This window comes from Gossypium arboreum, chromosome 5 (genome assembly GCF_025698485.1).
Source record: "Gossypium arboreum isolate Shixiya-1 chromosome 5, ASM2569848v2, whole genome shotgun sequence".
NCBI classification, from domain to species: Eukaryota; Viridiplantae; Streptophyta; class Magnoliopsida; order Malvales; family Malvaceae; genus Gossypium; species Gossypium arboreum.
The window spans coordinates 4,404,738-4,424,641 of NC_069074.1; the positions used below are offsets into that span (position 1 = coordinate 4,404,738).

The 19,904-nt window shown below is 36.3% G+C and overlaps 5 protein-coding genes across 7 annotated transcripts; 2 read left to right on the forward strand and 3 right to left on the reverse strand.

Annotated features, from left to right (window-relative positions):
* Positions 1–88: 88 nt before the first annotated feature.
* LOC108472804 (uncharacterized) lies at positions 89–775 on the reverse strand. The gene has a single exon (XM_017774359.2). It carries the CDS (start codon positions 407–409, stop codon positions 209–211), a length of 201 nt encoding a protein of 66 aa, XP_017629848.1. The 5' UTR covers positions 410–775; the 3' UTR covers positions 89–208.
* Positions 776–2,217: 1,442 nt separating this feature from the next.
* LOC108472580 (pathogenesis-related protein PRB1-3-like) lies at positions 2,218–3,856 on the forward strand. Its single transcript, XM_017774124.2, has one exon. The coding sequence runs from the start codon at positions 2,431–2,433 to the stop codon at positions 2,968–2,970; it is 540 nt and encodes a 179-aa protein (XP_017629613.1). The 5' UTR covers positions 2,218–2,430; the 3' UTR covers positions 2,971–3,856.
* Positions 3,229–7,753, reverse strand: LOC108470480 (F-box protein AFR). 2 transcript variants are annotated; one of them, XM_053028253.1, is made up of 3 exons: positions 7,537–7,753; positions 5,569–7,104; positions 3,229–5,414 (listed from the first exon to the last, which is right to left on the reverse strand). In XM_053028253.1, the coding sequence occupies exon 2, from the start codon at positions 7,070–7,072 to the stop codon at positions 5,951–5,953; it is 1,122 nt and encodes a 373-aa protein (XP_052884213.1). In that variant the 5' UTR covers positions 7,073–7,104; positions 7,537–7,753; the 3' UTR covers positions 3,229–5,414; positions 5,569–5,950. The 2 variants fall into 2 exon arrangements, with proteins under 2 accessions (XP_052884213.1, XP_017627293.1); XM_017771804.2 differs by having other exon boundaries at positions 7,214–7,753.
* A 1,823-nt stretch (positions 7,754–9,576) lies between these two features.
* Positions 9,577–14,543, forward strand: LOC108470614 (pentatricopeptide repeat-containing protein At5g10690). The gene is made up of 12 exons (XM_017771974.2): positions 9,577–10,030; positions 10,117–10,299; positions 10,440–10,572; positions 11,061–11,158; positions 11,333–11,494; positions 11,758–11,826; positions 12,117–12,252; positions 12,605–12,837; positions 13,085–13,162; positions 13,517–13,585; positions 13,809–13,985; positions 14,239–14,543. Exons 1-12 carry the CDS (start codon positions 9,821–9,823, stop codon positions 14,500–14,502), a joined length of 1,812 nt encoding a protein of 603 aa, XP_017627463.1. The 5' UTR covers positions 9,577–9,820; the 3' UTR covers positions 14,503–14,543.
* Positions 14,544–14,862: 319 nt separating this feature from the next.
* LOC108470615 (uncharacterized) lies at positions 14,863–17,178 on the reverse strand. 2 transcript variants are annotated; one of them, XM_017771975.2, is made up of 2 exons: positions 17,007–17,178; positions 14,863–16,613 (listed from the first exon to the last, which is right to left on the reverse strand). In XM_017771975.2, exon 2 carries the CDS (start codon positions 16,606–16,608, stop codon positions 15,037–15,039), a length of 1,572 nt encoding a protein of 523 aa, XP_017627464.1. In that variant the 5' UTR covers positions 16,609–16,613; positions 17,007–17,178; the 3' UTR covers positions 14,863–15,036. The 2 variants fall into 2 exon arrangements, with proteins under 2 accessions (XP_017627464.1, XP_052884212.1); XM_053028252.1 differs by lacking the exon at positions 17,007–17,178 and adding an exon at positions 16,815–16,985.
* Positions 17,179–19,904: the final 2,726 nt, after the last annotated feature.

Sequence of the window (19,904 nt, forward strand, 5' to 3'; positions counted from 1 at the left end):
TCACAGAAAAGAAACGACAAGTCAAAATAGATTTTATGATCGATCACTTCGATTGCTTTTGAAACTAAACTTGTCTTGCAAATTGTAATTAAAGAAATAGAGGAACTCTTTTCTATTATCAAAACTTTACATGTACAAGCGAAGATGGAAAGAGATAGGTAAAGAGAAGAGGGGAGATCGGGCAGGATGATAACAAGCAAAACTGAAATCAATGAACAACCAAGCGCCTGGCGCAAAAGCTGCAGTAGTACCTCCTCTTGGTCTTAAAATACAAAGGCAAAAAGCAGAACCTCCACTGGCTTTCAACATCCATGGCTTGCACCATCCCACCGCAGTAGGGACAGGCTCCTGGTGCCGGCTGCCTCGATATTACCCTTTCATCCTCATCACATACGAACACCAAGCACATCTTTGATTCTCTCTTTCTTTTCTAATTTATTGTTTTGAATTTGCTTGCTCTAATAAGATGAAGAAGAGTTCTTGTGAATAGTCTCTCTTTAAAATCAGCCAGAAAGAAGATTGTTTGTCAAAAGCCTTTTGCTACGATATTTATAGACGGCAATTCGGTAATTGCATAGTTTGGATCTGGAAAAGTATAGGTTAGTCTGGAAGGGAAGAAGAATAGCTAGAGTAAGAAGAATTGTGCTTAAAGCGTGTGAGCCTCAGCCTGACCCTCGAAGCTTCCAATAACAGTCTTATCTCTTAAGAATAGAGAACTGTAGTGCGTGATAATGTCATCAAATATCAACTAAACGCGTTAAATTCCAATATCAAAATGCCGCTTTTATTGTTTCTTTCCCCTCTTGCTCGCGTAATTTGACCCGGCAGCAATGGCTATGCTACTTTTACAATCACAACCCGAATTAAAACCTGAAGAAATAGCACCAGGCCGGGGCTATAGCTATGTAAAGTGCACTTGCAAAGAATCAACCCAAGACCAATCAGCACTCCGACTAATGGCCCGTGCGCACCATTTCTGGAGCCCAGTTAAATTAATGGACCTGGCACCATTCTTTTAACCAGTTTTTTATGGTTTTGCTGTCGGTGATGAACCTAGGTAGTTTGGGAAACAACGGTGCTGGCCGCGGGGTTTATTAAACGATTCATTGTAAAATAAGCACATTCCACTCCCACTACGATAACTTAAATACCAACTTAAGTTTGTTTTTGGTAAAAAAAGGATAATCTTTTATGTACCATAAATCAAACATGAATGATTTCTTTATTAAAAAAAAACAGTGGAAATGTTGAGGTCGCTGCTGGGGAGTGTTGAGGAATTATAATGGTTAATGGCTTCTTGGTTTTAACACGAGGTTGGGATTTTGTTTTGTTTTCAATGCTGAACTATGGAGTATTTTAGATGACTTAACTATTTTTCATAATAGGCGTTGAGTCAAAGTATCAATTCGGACAGATAGTGTGGAGGTTCTTCAAGCCATTCAGTACTTATCAGACGTATTTAACAGATTTTGTCAAAAATGACTTAATTAATTCATAATACTAGAGAATAGAATATAAAAACTTATCGCATCATAAAGTTGACTTTTAACTGAAATAAGAGTCTACAGCTGTTTGCAGAGAATCCGTTAAATATAGTAGCTTAATATGATTATTGTGTTGTTTTTCATTTCTTCACAGAAAAAAAGGATTAGTATATAATCTTCATGGGTATACCCTTTCATATTGCTGGAGTAGTTATTAGTTACTTTTGATTAAATACAAAGCTATTTTTACTGTCTTCTGCAATTTAAACTTATTTTAAGGTTTCGAATCATAATAGAAAAAGACAAACATGCGTCTTCCTCTGTCATCTGCACTGTTGTGTTAAGACATTGTATTATTTTAATTATCCAGACAACTGAGGGTTGTCTTTTGATCAGTTATTTTAGGTCGAAGAGATGGTTGGTTGTCTTCTGATCATGGGTTGTTTTAAGCAGTCCAGTTCAACATATTATCAACCTTTAAACCGATGCGGTTGCTTTTTCATCATTCACAACTGATTCACATGGTTTCACGTGTCAATCAAAAAGGCCTTTTGCAGCTAAAGTATTTCAGTGACAAAGTCTCTTCAATTTGCCATGTGCTTTGGTATTTGACATTTGCTTACCATGTTCATCTTGTATGACATTCTTTTGCCTGATGATGAAAGATGTTGGTTGAACTTAATCATTAGCTAACAATGATTAGAATTTAGAAGTCTTTATGTTAGTTAAAAGTCAAAACCAAACCTCTATTCCATATTCCAACGCATGTTATACACCTCAAATCTATTGCAACTTGCTTTTCCTATCATGTGACTTGATTCCTTAAATACATGTTATGTTATTGTTCACACAAATCTACCATGCAAGTATATATACATATATAACTTATGATCTCCAATCAACTTACTCATCAAATCAAAAGCCTTTCTAACTCAAATCTATAGAGATGAGAACCAAGTTTTCATGTGGTCTACTAGGAGGCTTCCTTCTCCTTTCTTCGCTCGTTTCATTATCTTTATCATACTCAGCCGACGATGTTTCTTCCAGACGGTTGCTTAAAGCAACTTCTAATAGGGGAATTCAACAGTATCTGATACCTCACAACAAGTTAAGAGCAGAGCGTGGGCTCCCTCCTCTCAAATGGAGCAAAAAGCTGGCAAATTATGCTTCCTGGTGGGCACATAAGAGACAAGGAGATTGTTTTCTGATTCATTCGAATAGCAATTACGGGGAGAACCTCTTCTGGGGCAGCGGCAAGGATTGGAAACCGAGGGATGCAGTGACAGTTTGGGCAGCAGAGAAAAGGAACTACAACCGTAAAACTAATAGTTGCAGAAAAAATAAAGAGTGCCTGCATTATACTCAAATAATATGGAGAAACAGCTTGAAGGTTGGTTGTGCAAAAGTCGTGTGCGGAACCGGCGATACATTAATCTCGTGTAACTATGATCCCCATGGGAATGTGATGGGGCAGAAGCCTTTCTAAGTTGAAATGGTTTTGGCTGGAACTCAGGCAAGCACGAAAACATAGATAAAATTATCGTGCTCGACTGCCACCGCAACACAAACTTGTGGATGTGCGCTAGCCGTATAGACTATAAATTGAGACCTAATCGTTCTTGTCATTCATTGTTAATAATATATTACATATGCTGTAAGTTACTCGTTCAAGTTTTTTTTTTTTTTTTTGGCTCTGTCAATAATTTATCTTCATTGATATTAGAAAACCAGGGGAAGAACAATATAATCTCAGCAAGTAACAATTCCATTAGAAGTCCATACTTTTTACTTAACCCAATATATCCAGAGAATCCCAAAACCTTGTAACATAGATTATAAACACCTCGTCATAAGAAACTAGCAAGATCCAACATCAAGCAAAGCTTTCAAACACCATCTTCGACAAAAGAAAAACCCATCACACAGATACATTTCAAATACCAAAATCAACTTAAAGCTTTCAAAGAAAAGATTTACGCTAAACGCCTGGCAACTACAAGGATAGAGAAGCCATAGAAGCTTTGCAGCATGCCGGGTCAGTTGCAAACAAAAGTTGGTGACAGGATCAGCAAACTATTTTGCGCACGTGCTGCAATAGATCTTCCTCTTCTTCCAGAAAAAGACGGGCAAAAAGCAAAACTTCCAATGAGTTTTTATATTCATAGCCTGGAGCATCCCTCCACAGTAGGGACAGGCCCCTGGTTGAGGTTGCCTATATCTGATCCTCACATCTTTTTCCCACACAAACACCCAACACATCCTCTGCATCGTCTGCTTTCGAGAGGATATTTTTTTGACATTGTTAGACATCTTCTTCTTTTCTTCACTGCCGTGAATTGAACGATGGTGTTGTTTAGATCTTGATGGTCTCAGCTGGTTTGTCTACTAAATCCTATCATATATTATTGGTTTAGGACCCGGAAGGCTATAATGGAGGGCAACTTTTTAGAGACGAGATGGCATTGCCGCATTGGAGCTTTCTGTAAAGTTAGTCTCAGTGTCTGTATATTGAACAGGGAGATATTGATTGGCAAATAACCACATAGCTGGATGCTTTTTTCTAGGTAACTTGCCTTTTTCAGTTCAATTATATTTCAATTATTTGGTCAAAGACAGAACTGTAGGTAATGAGTAGGTCATGAAATTGCAGGGAAGGGAAGATGCTCTAATTGGTACTTAAAATGGAAGTGGCTCTTTTTCAAAATTAACTAAAAAAATATTTAATTACGAAAATGACTCAAGACCAAAATCTTACAAGAAAGAACTGTTTGTTCTTCTGTTCACCGGTGCCATCATTTCCAGTGGGGGCACTCTATCTTCTTTTTTTGGTGGCACAATTGTTTCTGTCGACACCAATATCTATTTTTTTCTTTCGCCAGACTGTCTGGCGACATAATATTAAACTCCAATCGATATCGATACGAAACAGAAAGTCTGGATACTTAGGTTTACTTTTGATAATTTTTTAGCTTTAGTAATGGTGAAAAAACCCTTAAAATTCAAAAACAAAATTCTGGAAAAACAAAGTTCCTCTCAAATTTTCATTTAAAAAATCCTGTTCCCAGATTTCCATCTTCTTCGATTTTCATCACCATTACCGTATCAGCTTCATGTCTCTCTTAACTCACCATCATCATCATCATTTCAAAAGATAACCATCATCCACGCCAAAATAATTTCATCTCAAAACTCAGATTTAGTTTCTTATTCTCTTTATTTATTGCTATATATATATTTGCTATTTTTGGGCTATGGTTTCCTAGTTCGGTGGGGTTTTATTGGTTATGGGTATAGATTATTGATAGTGGTGTTGGGTTATTGATGATGGAGATTGAGGTGCAGAAGATGGTGGAATTGGGGTTCAGGGAGGGAGGTGGTGGAAGCTTTGATGAGGAGGGTTAAAGGGCACTGAAGAAGATGGGTTTTTTAAAAACTGAAAAATTTGTTCTTTTTGTTTTACATTTTCTTAAATTTGAGGTTTTATTTTTTTAGTAAAAAACAAAATATTATTGGATCAAGTATCGATATCTTATAGAAGGTCTATCAATATATTGATCTTGGCAGCACAAAGAAAAATACATACTGGTGCCTAGTGTCGTTAGAGACAATGGTAGCACAAAAAATTAACTCTTTTGGAGTGTCAGCGAAAATTGTAAAACAGGTTATTTTCTTAAAAAAATTTGATCTGAGCTTTTGAGTCAGTTTTTGAAAAGAATCCGAAGGAAGTGAAATGGAGCAGTCCTTTTTGAGTTTTTAAGCAGTGAAATGGAGCACTCCGTTTTGCTTTGTTTGAATCGTAGTACCATCTTAGCTGGCTGCACCCTGCAGCATTTATTTTACGATGCTTGTCTGTCAGACAGAGATGTCATCCAATAAAGGCCAGTATTGATAATTTCTGAAGGATCTCCTGCCAAATTGAACTCGAAGATCCTGCAATCAAATGGCAGACTAGTTTCAAAAGCTTGGTTGTTGGAATTCAGCAATCAATTAACAACAAAAGCAGAACTTGAATAGAGAAAAACTGAAATTTCCCAAAAGCTCAAATTCAATCGAAGAATATATCAAACCAGGCTGTTTTGCATACCTCTTGGTTTTGATTCTCGACGTTCCAAAACCATAGCTTTCTCCTCTTAAATACTACAGAAGGCTTGATTATAGTAAATCAAAATCGATCATATATTTAGCCTTGAACAATTCTGTTCATAGTTCATAAAGGGAAGGAACGGAACCTTCTTCTCTCGAATTGTGAAAAAAGATAATAAATAATTCACTAAAATAAATATATAACAAATACAAAATCCCAAACACTTGGATCTGTCACTGCATAAAATAAAAGGATTTGTAAACCAGCTCTTATATTCCTCCGGGAACATGAACAATTTACACGTAAAAAAGAGCACATGTAAAAAGTGTAAAACTCCACTGCCTTACAGTTATAGGTAGCATTTTGTATGAAAGAGGGATTTCTAGGCATAAAGCACTTGGCAACTCAAAGGGGAGAAGTCGTGGAAAGCCATTGGGGCAGCCACCACCTCCCACTTCGCTATGAACTCCCCGTTTTGTCCCTCGATTGGTGTCCCTATTGCCACGTTTAGCCCACTTGACACCACGTAGATTCTCCCTTCCACTCCACTCACGGCGAATGGCCTCTGCATTGCCTCACGTGGAAATTTATCACCACCTACGTACTGCCACGCGTCACGATCAGGAACATATACCTTCATCGGGCAATCAGCGTATTCTGAAATGACAAACAGCCTGTCGCCCACAACCACACTCACCCCGGTCCAACCTTCTTTCATCCCGTCCTTCATCTCCTGCCACGTGTCATTCTCCAGGTCGTAAACACTTCCTCTTGGCGAAAACAGGAAAGGCCACGTCCACCCCTCTGTCACGTACAACTTGCTCCCCACCACAGCCGAATCATACCTGGCCAATCCCACGCGCATTTTAGCAACGTGTTCCCACGTGTCCTTCCGTGGATCATAGCACTCTACAGAGGTGATGGAATCATTATACTCGGCCCCACTTCCACCGACGGCAATGATCTTGCCATTAACATTCCCCGCAGCGAAGAACGACCGTGGGGTCACCATGGGAGACGCTATGGACCATTGATTTGTGGATGTAGTGTAGACGACCGTTGTGTTGATGGAAGTTTGTGTGTCTGAACGCATACCACCTAAAACGTAGAGCTGGCCTTGACGTGGAATCGAAGTACAAGCAAACCCCGGTGGGAACACAGACTTGGGACAAGGCATGGGAGGTAATATAAACCAACGGCCTGATCGCGGGTCAAAAGCTTGCCATTGTATCCTGGCCGTTGAGTTATGAAAAGCGAAAACGAACAGATAAGGCAGAGAAAGCGATAAGGATCTCCGGGAGAGAAGGAAGCCAGGGTCGGTTATGGTCCTGTTCCATGAGCAACATACTGAACGTGCCAACGATTGGTATGGATATGGCAGATGAAGAAGACAAAGCTCTGCGATCTCGTCGGGTAGCCCTGGAATCAACGGCTCCGATTTCTTGTGATATTCTTGATCACGGTCGTTTTCTTGCTTGCCCGAGGAAGACTTGGAAACAGCCATAAAATCTTTGAACCTCTGGGCGTAGACTAGAGCTAATAAGCAGAAGAGAAGTCGAGGAATTTCGTTAGACCATGGTCACTCCATATCTATATATATACACAAGCACATAGAGATAGATAGAGAGAGAGAAATAATTTTTACATAAAAAGGAAGCGTAATTAGGGGGAAAGTGTTGACTGTACGTAGCTAATTTTACAGAGCGAACTTGTCAAGCTGTTTGGAGTTGAACTATTTTGTTGGTTCCCTCTTTACCATATTTGTGGAAGAAAAAGAAAATAAAGGGGAGATTTTGATTCGTTTTGGTTGGTTTGTGCGTCTGTTGAGTGGTTGGCTTCTGGAAACCGGAATATTAGGAGAAGCGTAGCCAAAATCCAGCAAATCCGAAAACCAAAAGACCCGTTGGATTAAACAAAACAAAAAGAATTACTAAACTTTAAAATTTTCACACGAATGACGTAACCTACACTAGGAGACGAACATATGCCGCCGGCCGGTAACCGGAGCTTTGACAAAATTCAATTATCCTGTGCGTTGCCTAATATAATAAAGATAGAGATGTAGGAGCTGAAATTTAAAACTTTGAACCAAGAGGAAAAAAGAAAGAAGTTGGATATTTCTCTACAGTGTGTGTATGTGGTAGTCTGTCGATGGGTAGGAAGGTGCCGTTTTAATTTGGGTGTTAAATAAATAGAGGCCACGTGTCATCCAATCCCTTGGAAACAGCTATCAACAATAATAACACCCGTCAATCACTACGTAGAAGTAGAGTTGAAGAATATCGGTTGGTATACTTTGGGATTTGTCTAAACCAAATCATATTAACGTAATAGGTACATAATTGCCATGGGTTTAAGCTAATTTATATTAGCCAAAATGAAAAATGATTTAATTAATCAAATCAAGTCACTTCCTACAGTAAATTTGGTGGTGTTGGGTGAGATTGGGTGATTGATTAAACAAGTAGGCTTAATTATAACATTAAATAATCTCTTCAGTGAATCTGTGTCTACATAATACAATTTCAACTTTAGCTGCTTTTTCATTTGGAATTCGCCTGCACAGCTATGCTACGGCTACTTTTTTCCTCAAGCATAAATGGAATAAAACTGAAAAAGCATGAAATGAAAGCATTATATTGTAATTAACAATTTTTTTTTTAACTTTAAGCAGTATATAGCGTAATTAACAATATTAACTTAAAATAAATCAACAAAAAACGTCGAGTCTGCAAAAGTGGGTTCATCATTAAACTGATCTTTTTATTATTTTCAATGAAATTAATTCACTTTTCTTGCTTTTTAGATGGAATTATAAATATAATATTGATTGATTAGACCTAAATTTGTTTTATTTCTTCAAGTACCAAAAAAGGCGAAACAGTAAAAAGATCAATGGACGGCTTATATTTTGGTACGTATTTAAACATATCTAATTATTCTGATGTTGTGGCAATATATATTCACGTGATGTTATTAATTGCGTAAAAGTAAATATGCTCGAGTAATATATTACTAAAAATAAAATATTATTATGTTTTATAGTATTTTTTATGGTATTAATTTGAAATATAAAATAAAAATAATTGTAAGAGAAATCAAGTTATTAATTCATTCGGAGTTTTATTTTGCACTGTGATAAAAGTTTTTTCAATACTTTTATATGGGTATTAGATAACCTTCACACTCATTCATCTAATATCACTATCACCTAACATCAATGAGTACTTACCGCAAACAAAGTATCCATTTGCTATGTGTTGATCACCATATTTTTCTGGTGATCATCTCATACCAAACACCAATATATATATAATTATTTTAGATATAATAACTAACTAAAATGTTGACGATATAGCCATAAAATTATCATATATATTAATATAAAGATCAATGTTGTCATTCATTATTAATTGGTATAAGTATTATTGTCGATACAAAAAATATGAGTTTGAGTGCAATCGAACTTTATTATTTTCCTATTTATGAGATGAGGAAGACTATTATTAATTCTAAACATAGTATCAAAATACAAATATGACTAGAACATATAATAAAATTATTAAAAATAATATTATCATTTCTTTTCTCAAATTTGTAAATAAAATAAAATAAAATGTTGGGGAAAGTCGAAACCAGCGCACTTGTTGGAAAATTGAAAAAGAATTATATAGTAGATAGAATTCAGTATATTCATTCATGTTTCTTTTGGAAAGGAATATTGTAATAAACTAATAATTAAAAGATAGGTAGTCCAAAAATGGAGAATTAATTAATATTTTAAGTAAAAGACATGTTACCGAAAAAAAAGTGTAACAAGGCATAAATTATTTGATTTTTATTAATTTTAATTAGATTGATATCTGTTAGCTTACTAAATAATTGAAAATTTTATAATACTGCTATAAATTGGTAAGTAGAAAAATTATACATTTCTTGCAGTTGTCGGAATGTTGGAAATAGGTGTATTTTGGAACGTGGGCCAGAAAATGGGCACCAGAAAAGAGGGTGAGTTGGCCCAAGCAGATGTATACCACTATCTCAAACACCAATGAATTTGTTACGAACTCCTGCACTTAGGCACTCACATTATCCATTTGCAGGTCGGACCATTTAGATTTAGATGAATCCAAGTGCTGGTACCAGTCCCTTCTACTTGTAGATAGATATCTCTCTTTTTCTGGCTCGGCTTGTTTGCGAATCATTTGCGATTGCATGGCTGCCTCTGGCTGATGGATTGCCGCGCCAAACAATGCCTCACCTCCACGCTATCTTCCCCTTACCATCTAATTCTAAACCCTTTCAACATTCTAATATTTTATCGTCTTCTTCATCATCTTTTTCTTCTTCCGGGCCAACTCGACGTCGTTTGCCAAGGACTTTCTCTCCCTCAAAACATCCTAATCTCAAACGTCTCACCTCTCGCATCGTCCAACTCACTCGCCGCAGGCAGCTGCATCAGGTCAGCTGTTTTTTTTTTTTGGCTCCCTTCTGTTAAACGTACTGTTGCGTTGGAACTCATTATTGTTAAACTCGGGTGGATTGCAGATTTTGGAGGAAATAGAGAATGCGAAGAGAGAATACGGGAAATTGAACACTATCGTGATGAACGCGGTGATGGAGGCTTGCGTTCATTGTGGAGATGTTGATTTGGCTCTCAACATTTTTCACCAAATGACTGAACCCCACAGTTGCGGCGTTGATACTGTTACCTATGCTACACTACTGAGGGTACTTTTTTTTTTTGGGGGGGGGGGGGAGGGGATGATAAACCAAACAATTCTGACTCATTTTATTTATTTTGTCACTGAAAATTTTGGTAGCGGTTAATATATTAGATTTTGAATCTTAGCTGTTAACTTTGTGTAAAGGGGTTAGGTCGAGCTCGAAGAATTGATGACGCATTCCAATTACTCGAGTCAGTGGAAAAGGGCACTGCTGCAGGCAAGCCAAAATTGTCAACACAGCTTATCTACGGTCTTTTGGATGCTTTAATTGAAGCAGGTCAGTGTTACAAGTCCCCTAAAGCCTTTTCTCATTCTGTGGGGGGGGGGGGGGGTTCTTTTCTTTAATCTATAGAAATCTTGGGATGAATTTGAAATCAATCTTGCGGGTAGTATTATAATAAAATAATTTTATCATCAGAAGTGTGTCTATTTGTTTGTGAATGACGAAAGCGCTGGACTACCAGATAAATTCGTCATTGGGTCTTAGCATGATTTCTGAAAGCATTTTATACAGCAGGATTACTTATGACTATTCATGTTAGCACTTGCATGGGAGTGGATGGGCTTAATTATTCGGGCTTAAACATTCAATCAAAGGAGGATGTTTATATAGTTGAGTATTATAGTGCTGAATATATGTTTCAACATTTTTTTCTTTTGAGAACTCAACATGTTACTCTTATGCTTGTTAGTTAAAAAATATATTATTGTAAGCAACAACTTCGGCATTACTGATAATGTTATACATAATCTGCTTTAGTGCAGGAGACCTTCGCCGTGCTAATGGTCTTCTTGCACGCTTTGGCTTTCTTCTTCGTGAAGGAGGGAGTTCTTCAATATTGACTTACAATTTGCTAATGAAGGTTCTTAATTCTTTACCTGGCCTATAGATCTGCAAAGAGATGAATTTAAGAGATTGATTCCTCCCCACCCTTCTCTCAAAGTTTACTCATGGTCCTTTGCTTGTTAGTTAAGATATCTATTCTTGAAGATTAATTTATGTTTGCCATCCTTTTCTCTCCTCTAAACTCTCTCAGGGATGCATAAACACAGGGTGTCCACAGGCAGCTATTAACCTGCATGAAGAAATACAACTACTTGGCCTGGAGCCTGATAGGCTGACATACAATACTCTCATCTTTGCATGTGTCAAGGCAGAAAATTTAGAAGCTGCAATGCGTTTTTTTAAGGAAATGAAGGTCAGACACTTATTTGATGATTGAGATTTGGTCCATTATTGTTTTATTTTTTTGTCTTACTTCCGAATGCTTGTTATTATCATTCATATGTGTAGGATCCACTCACGAATTGTGTAAGCCATACTTATGGCCAGTGATTAAACTTGCATCTGATAGTAATGAATAGAAAAGTAATGAAGGGGAGCCTCCCACATACAAGTAATAAGAATAATCATGGGAACTTCCTAGTTAACCTAATTTTTTATTCTTGATAAACTTTTCAGGATAAAGCACAGCGGTTATGCTGTTCAGATCTTTACCCAGATGTCATTACTTACACTACACTATTGATGGTGAGTTAGTCTTGTATTTATTTAGGTATAAGCAATTAAATAAATGAGCACTTTATGTTTCAAACTTTTAAATGTTGAAGGTTTTGTTAAATATGAGAATGTTAATATTGCAAAGTTCCCTATGAGATGGATGGAAAGCAGTTAATAGTCTACATCTTAATCAGTAAACCTTATTGTATTTCTGAGGCCTTCCTCTTTTTTCTTGTGAATCCACTTGAAATAAGTATATTGCACACATATGACCAAAAAGTTAATGAAAGAATTTCCCCCTTTACTTTATATCTGTGTAGGGTTTTGGTCATGCTAAGGATCTCCATTCAGTTCAGAAGATTGTGTTGGAGATGAAATCTTGTCATGATTTGTTTATTGATCGTACTGCATTTACTGCAATGGTTGATGCCATGCTAAATTGCGGTTCAATTAAAGGTATGTTGTTGATATTGTTTCTGAATGTGCAATAGGTCATAATTGTATCTAATTATGTCTAGGATCAGACCTAAAATTTTACATCTTATACTGATTACATTTGCATGAAACATGCGTTAAGTATCCAGAGTGAATGCAACTCCAATGCAAATTTAAATTTCTGTATCCCGATATTTTGACTATAACTTTTATTAAGGTTGCACTCAGAACCATGTAAACAATGTATGCACTAAATTTCTGATGTTTGAGTAAGCTTCTGCATTAACATGCTGAAGCTCATATAAAACTATTTTGCAGATGAGGCTTACCTGACTAATAACTTGTGAATGTTAATTTATAAACAAAAACCCAGGTGCTCTTTGCATATTTGGAGAAATATTAAAGCAGGCTGGTGCAAATGTGGACTTGAGGCCAAAGCCTCACCTTTATCTCTCCATGATGCGTGCTTTTGCTGATTGGGGGGACTACAATATGGTTAAAAATCTGCATGAGCGTTTGTGGCCAGATTCTGCTGGAACCATCTCGCTGGCTGCTCAACAAGAAGCTGATCATCTTCTTATGGAGTCTGCTTTAAATAATGGACAGGTACTCGGTTCATCTACACATGATAGTAGGCATTGCGATGCATGGCTCAAAAACTTATTAGGAGTAATTATCTCTCATCTGCATGTACCACATGAACTAACACAGTAAAACAATGCCTCTTCTTACAACTTCACTAAACTACTTTCTTAGGTTTTGTTTCTACACTCGAGGCTGTCCCATATAAAGAATAAAGAGAATTCTAAAGCTTGGAAGTATTAAGTTCTAATATTTTCCCCTTTTCTGTCAGATTGATGCAGCTGTGGAAAATCTTACAAAAATTATTAACAGATGGAAGTGTATATCATGGACGAGTCGTGGAGGCATGGTATGGATTTAATTCTTACTTTTGATGATTGCACAGATACACTAAGGACAACAGGAGATACAGCAGCTTAGGCTTATCTGACCCATTGAAGATATAAGATATTTGAAATGGATGACAATATGTTGAAATACCCTAGTTCCCATTTGAACAAAGAGTTATGCTCTTCCCATTCTCATGTTTTTTTAGTTTGATGGGGTTAATCTGGATTTCATCTAATGTAATTTGATGTTGCCTTCAAAAGTTCTTATATCTTTGATGACTGATCCTTTACCTTGAAACAATTTTTTCCCTTAAAAGATGTTAGTTATGCTGTTTGTCTAACATGTTCACCTCCAATTTACTTATTCTATGCAGGTGGCTTTGCGTATAGAGGTTCTTCTGGGATTTAACAAATCTATGCTCAGTCCTTACTTACTTCCGCAGGTACATGGTCTCTTCCAGTTCATTTTGAGCTGTAGAAAGAGAAAGTTTCAAGTTCTATTAGGGGTGATTTGCATATATAAGTGTGAGACAATTTTTGGCTAATATAATTGCAACTGGTTTGGATGAGCTAACTGGATGGTGACTGCAATTGGCAGTTTCAATATGCCAAGTCCTCATAAACTGTATTTCTTTTACATTGAATGACAAGATTTCCAATGTCCAGGTGTTGCCAGGTAATCCCATTGAGCGCATCATGTTGCCATTGGAAACAGTTAGGCCGCTCCCTGGCTCTTTGGAGTTGAAGAAAGTCGTAATGCGCTTATATAGAGAGCCAGTTGTGCCTATTATAGATGACTGGGGCATCTGCATTGGGCTGTTACACCGCGAGGATTGTTGTGAGGTACTTCCACGCATGCTGCTATCTAATGAAAACATCATTGGTATTTTTAACCCCATTTGATGACTTTCTTGATTTTGTTCGATTATTCATCTTGCTGCATTGTCATGCATGATTACAAATATATGAAACATATTTCTGTCTAGTACTTATGTTGGGGTGATGACTGATGAACCGTATGAAATTTATGATTGGCTTAATTCATCTGAAACTTCTGTTGATCGTGAGCGATTCAATCCTTCGTGATCCTGTGCAGATGAATGCCCCACTTTCAGCAATGATGAGAAGTCCACCTCCTTGTGTTACAACGACTACTAGTATTGGTCATGTAGTTGATCTAGTTTTGAAAAAGAAGTATAAAATGGTTATTGTTGTAAAACACAGCAACTTGAATGGTACCACGCATGGGTCTAGGGCAGTCGGTGTTTTTACAGCTGAACAATTACATAACCTTGTGGCGCCTGTGCCAGAGGGGTTGAAACAAAAGCACACTGTTCGTAGAAGTTTAACAATGTTTTGATGATGCCTTTTATTATCATTCCACTTTTTTCTGTAAATAAAGTTTTGGCAAATATGAGTAGCTAAGCTGAGATCACCTTAATGCATGTAAAAGTTTTGGCTAATTGAACAGGAATCCTTTTCACCGTGTAATTGGACTGTTCCACCAAACTGCCGAATGTGAAATGTATCTATTATGTACGACTTAAAGTGTGTCGTGCTTATTAAGCTTTGGCAAGTTTGGGTTGTAATTATCATCATTTACTACATTGACCAAAAAAGCCTAGCCATTTAGATCATACATCAAAGTCTTTCCAAGTTCTTTCTACTTGCTGTTGTTTAGAAGAACCAAGAGAATAAGGGAAAAATTAGAAGAAGAAAATTGTAAATAAAATAAACAACAATCTCATTTCTCCACGTGATGTAGATGTAGATGATGATGATGATGATGAGAAATGTATAAGCTATGGTATACAAAGGGTTCACGCATGTGAGTGAAACTCAGGGAATAGTTAAGATAATTTATATGACTTCTGTTGTTTGGACGAAATTGACTTCATTTGGCGTTAGTAGTTTCTTTATCTATGACATTCTCAAATGCACCAACTAGTTCTCTCACCTTGTTCCTCCTCTTTTCAGCTACTAGCTTACTGGCTGTCTCCTCGATCACATCATTGTACGGTGTTGCAGGTTCCTTCTTCCCTTGCACTTGGCTTTTGGCGGCAACATTTGCTACCTCCGTCCCCGCCTTTTGCTTTGCCTCTGCCTTTGGCTCTGTCTTTTTCTCTGCCTCTGTCTCTGTCTTTTGCTCTGCCTCTGTATCTGTCTTTTGTTCTACCTGTGTCTCTGTCTTTTGCTGTGCCTCCGTCTCTGCCTTTTGGTCTGCCTCTGGCTCTGCCTCTATCTCTGCCTTTTGCTCTTTCTCTGGCTCTGCGTCTAATTCTTTAACCATTTTTTCTTTAATGGATTCAAGGCCTTGCGGCTGGTTACCTTCATCAGCATCCTCCTGCCTGCTTTCTGGTTGCTTTTCTTCTTGTTCTTCTTCAGTTTCTTTAGTAGCAGCAACAACCTCGTTAGTTGCATTTTCTTCTCCATGTTCAGTTTCGGTTTTCACCTCCTGGTCCTCAAGAGGAGTCTTTTCCTGCTGGGGATCTGCACCAGCAATGATCTCCTCTTGGCTGTGGTTTTCCTTATCCCCACAATCATGTTGAGTATGATCAGGTTTTCCTTCCTCAACCTTATCTTCCACCTTTTCAGGCTTAGGCTCATGCTCATGCTCAGACGGACTCTGAGGCTCGGGCTCAGTCTCAGGCTCTGTCTCAGTCTCATTATGTTCTTGTGAAACTGCATTAGAAAAATCTGCCGTATCTTGTCCTCCTTCATCGGCATCACTTGTGACTTGAGTATTAGTATCTACATCCAAGGCATCCGCATTGGCAGTCTCTTCAGCTTTTGGTAAATTGGTATCATACATCTCATCCTCATCATCTTTCACAACCTCCTCAGGCTCAACTTGATGGTCCACATTTTCCTTATTTTCATGCTTGGTTTCGGGAGACTGAGCTTCCTTTCTATCGGGACTACTTGGAGGTTTCATTGAAGTCGGAGGAGGAGTAGAAGTTCCCCTCTTACTCCTACTAGTTCTAGTAGTAGCAGAGGTAGTGGTATTAGGGGCCCTCCTAGACGAAGATAACGTCTGCGTGTGTGGTTTGGCTGCAGCAATTGCCTTTTTGGCAACCCTTTCCAAAGGTGCCTTGGGTGCAGTAGCAGATTTAGAAGAAAAAGATGGGGATGTTGATGTTGATGCTGATGCTGATTTTTGTCGAACAGGAGAGATCAGTGCCTTGTGAGCTCGAGCAGCTGAGGGAGGCCTATCAAAAGATCTTCTTCTCATAACACTTGGACTTTGGGAAGGGTCTTCGGCCCCCGGTTTCTTTAAATTCTTGAGTGCAGCATCAGTGCGTGAACTCTTCGTAGGCTTGAGATAGTTTGGCAATTGTTTTTCAGTGGAATCGGAAGCAGTTGAGGAAGAGGAAGTGGCTTTTCTTGGAGAAGGCTTTGAATTTAAAGGGGAAGTACCCCTCTTCTCTTTCACCGGAGTACTAGTTTCTCTTCTTGTGGTGGCCATCAGTCCTGCATTATTACCAAATATAAATATACATACAAAAAAAAGAAAAAAACTTGACCCAAAAGGAAGATGTAGCAGAGCATCTTGCTGAATCTCATATACATGCACATATAATAGTACGAGGACTTATTTCGTGTTGCCTTCAGTTTGAGAATATATATATATTCACAAAAATTCAAAGTTGAGTAATATTTATACATACATACACGTGTTTAAGAATGAAAAAGAACAGCACGCCATTCCCAATAAAATTTCCAAGACTAGAATGTATGGTATATTTCACTTCTAATCTCAGGAAACCAAGAAAAGTATGGCTATCCCTGCCACCCTCATTCACAAATGCAAAAATATCTATACATAAATGAAGATGAAGAACGGGAGAAAGACGGGGTTAGCACCTTGATGATGAAACCAAAGTCTTGGGATGGGAACAAATGATTGAAATGATTTGATACTCAGAAGAGTTGTTGTATATGAAGAAGAAGAAGAAGAGGACAAACAAAGATAAGTTGGTTTGTTTTGTTGGTTTGGGAAACAAGAACCAAAGGACAATGGAGCGTCAATATCGCAATACACGCATATCGGGTGTTAAAAACCATATTTATCTGGTTCATCCAACCTGCCCATAAATTGGGAAATTTTGACCTTTTCAACCATATTTCTTTGGTCTTTAGCCAGATTGGCTTTCAACATCTTTGGCAAATTAGTTGTCGCCACCCACTTCCATTACTATATATACCTACTGCTCTACTGAATGCAGGCTCGTCTGTTTTTTTGTTAACAAACACGTACTCATTTCACTAATATTGTTAATTGTAATAGGTATTCTCTAATAAAGTTATTATACCAATTTCACTTCTAAAATTTGTGCTTACCCAAAATAGGGCACAACAATTACAATAAAAGAAAAAAAAAAGGACAATAACATTGATTGAATCATCACCTGATGTTATATTGTGAAATTTCTGTAAATGGTAAAAGATATTAAATATGCAATCAAATGGCTTTCTTACTATATTTTAATCTTAATTTTAAAAATATCATAATAAATTCATCGTAAATAAGTGTGAGATTAAGCAAAGTATTTAAAGAAAATGGCCGTTGGACCCAAACACTATATATATTTTTAATTTTTTAAGGTATATACTGTAGACCTGTTTATGGGTCAAGTTATCCGTTCAAGTTCGAAGGCCTGCTCAAATTTTGGGAAGGTTAGGAAGGAAATATTAGGCCTGAAAAATGGAATTTGACAAAAAAATCACACTTGTTTAAAATGTGAGTCAAGTTTAGACTTAAACATTCAAAGCTTGAGCCTTACTTGGCCCGACACATTTTAAATTTATAATACATTATATTATGTAATTTAGAACATATTAAAAAAATAAAGTTATGATAAAAATATATAATACTACTCTAATGTAAACATTAAAATAATATTAAGATCACTATATAAAAATTTCAATAAATAAAAATTGTATAAAATTGGTCAAGTAACTTATAGGGCACCAAGACAATTGGTCATTTGTTAAAAATTGATATTACATTTATTTTAATATTTTTAGTATTTTTATGTATTATATTTTTAATTTTTATATAAAAATTTAATACTAAGGCAGTCAAACTAAGCTCGAGTTTTAATATTTCTATCTAAGCTAAATTTAGATAAATTTCTAGATTTATTTTTTTATCGAGTCAAATTAAATCTATTAAATAAATCTAAAATTTAATTAAGACTCGACTCCACCTATAAACACTTTTAATCAACGCTTGAAACTGACATTTACTTTATTAACTTTAAAGATATATTTTTATATATATATATTTTTACGTCTCATAGCTTAGTATACATAAATGAACAATTATAAAATTTTTTTTGAAAATATAGTATTAAAAGTTACTGCTAATGAAAACTTGGACATTATTCACAAAAGTTCAACGTCGTGAGTTTCTATATACCTATGCTAGGCTTTTTTATTAAAATAAATTAAAAAAAAATTTATTTATCAAAATAAGTTGTCAGCCCAATTATATATAAAAAAGGGTGTTTTGTTCATTCGCGCCTATCTGACAGGCGCAAATGATTATTTTATATTAATTTTTTTTAAATAAAATATTATTTTTTTATTTTTATTAAAAATATTTAAATATATATACGGGTAAAAATACAGTTTAACGGGTCAAAATATGGGTAAAAAGGAATCGAGCCTATCGGATAGGCGCGATTAATCGCGCCTGATAGATAGGCCCAAATGGGCATCCCGAACAGTGCACCTCCAATTGCCAGATGTTGCCCACTTGCTACCGGCCTTCTTTGCCTCAACAGTCCCTCCCTGCAGCCTCTATAATTTATAAATTTATTCTCAAATTTTTACTTTATGGGAATCGAACCAACTCATTCAAATTCAATAAAAACAATAATTATGTTCAAAAATTCTTATTTCATATTTTTCCGCGTTCAATTTACAAAGTCTACCACCATGTAATTATAATCAGCAATATTTCTAATCTTTTTATTTTTTTTTAGATAAGGGCACATCTTTATTACATCAAAAAGTAGATAAATAAACCATCAAAATTAAGTCTGATTATTGAAGAAGCATAATATCGACTCACATATTTAAACAAATATCGAGCTCGTAAAGAATGATTATTATTTTTATTTATTTGAAAATCAGGTTAAAATTTATACAAACCTATTTTTTTTAAACTTTAGCATATACATAGAATATGATTGGGACCATAAAAGAAACAATACGATTGGTAACTTTCACCTGCTACAAAATTTAGAATATTGATATTGTATTCACCAATTATAGGAGCATAACAAATACTTCATTTATATGCCGTCTAATTAAAAACTTCTAAATTTATTTTAGTGAAAAAACCAGCATCCACCAAATCATTTGATGTGTTCATTTGATAATCGGGGTATATATAGGGGAAAAGGTAAGCTCGTGTGAGCCCCACCACAACCATTTGCACCTCTGAGGTAGGCACAATCATTTGCGCCTCAGAGAAAGGCTCGATTAATCGCGCCTCTCAAGTAGGCGCAACTCAGATTCAGATTTATACGCGGTCATATTGACCAAAATATTTTTTTAATATAAAAAACAAAAAAAATATTTTTTTAATATAAAATAATTATTAACGCCTGTGAGATAGTCGCGAATGAAAAAAACTCATTTTGATAAATAATTTAGCCGACAACTTACTTTTATAAATATTTTTTTTTAATTTATTTTAGTAAAAAACCCCTATATTACCATATGTGAGTTTGATGGATTGATTTTAGTCGG

What these genes read in the sequence shown, in the direction of transcription:
- LOC108472804 (XM_017774359.2), bottom strand. Translation starts at nt 409, where the DNA reads ATGTGCTTGGTGTTCGTATGTGATGAGGATGAAAGGGTAATATCGAGG.
- LOC108472580 (XM_017774124.2), top strand. Translation starts at nt 2,431, where the DNA reads ATGAGAACCAAGTTTTCATGTGGTCTACTAGGAGGCTTCCTTCTCCTT.
- LOC108470480 (XM_053028253.1), bottom strand. Translation starts at nt 7,072, where the DNA reads ATGGCTGTTTCCAAGTCTTCCTCGGGCAAGCAAGAAAACGACCGTGAT.
- LOC108470614 (XM_017771974.2), top strand. Translation starts at nt 9,821, where the DNA reads ATGCCTCACCTCCACGCTATCTTCCCCTTACCATCTAATTCTAAACCC. An exon ending in AAATTGCGGTTCAATTAAAG is followed by an intron (nt 12,253 to 12,604) that starts GTATGTTGTTGA and finishes ACAAAAACCCAG; the next exon opens with GTGCTCTTTGCATATTTGGA. An exon ending in GGACGAGTCGTGGAGGCATG is followed by an intron (nt 13,163 to 13,516) that starts GTATGGATTTAA and finishes TATTCTATGCAG; the next exon opens with GTGGCTTTGCGTATAGAGGT.
- LOC108470615 (XM_017771975.2), bottom strand. Translation starts at nt 16,608, where the DNA reads ATGGCCACCACAAGAAGAGAAACTAGTACTCCGGTGAAAGAGAAGAGG.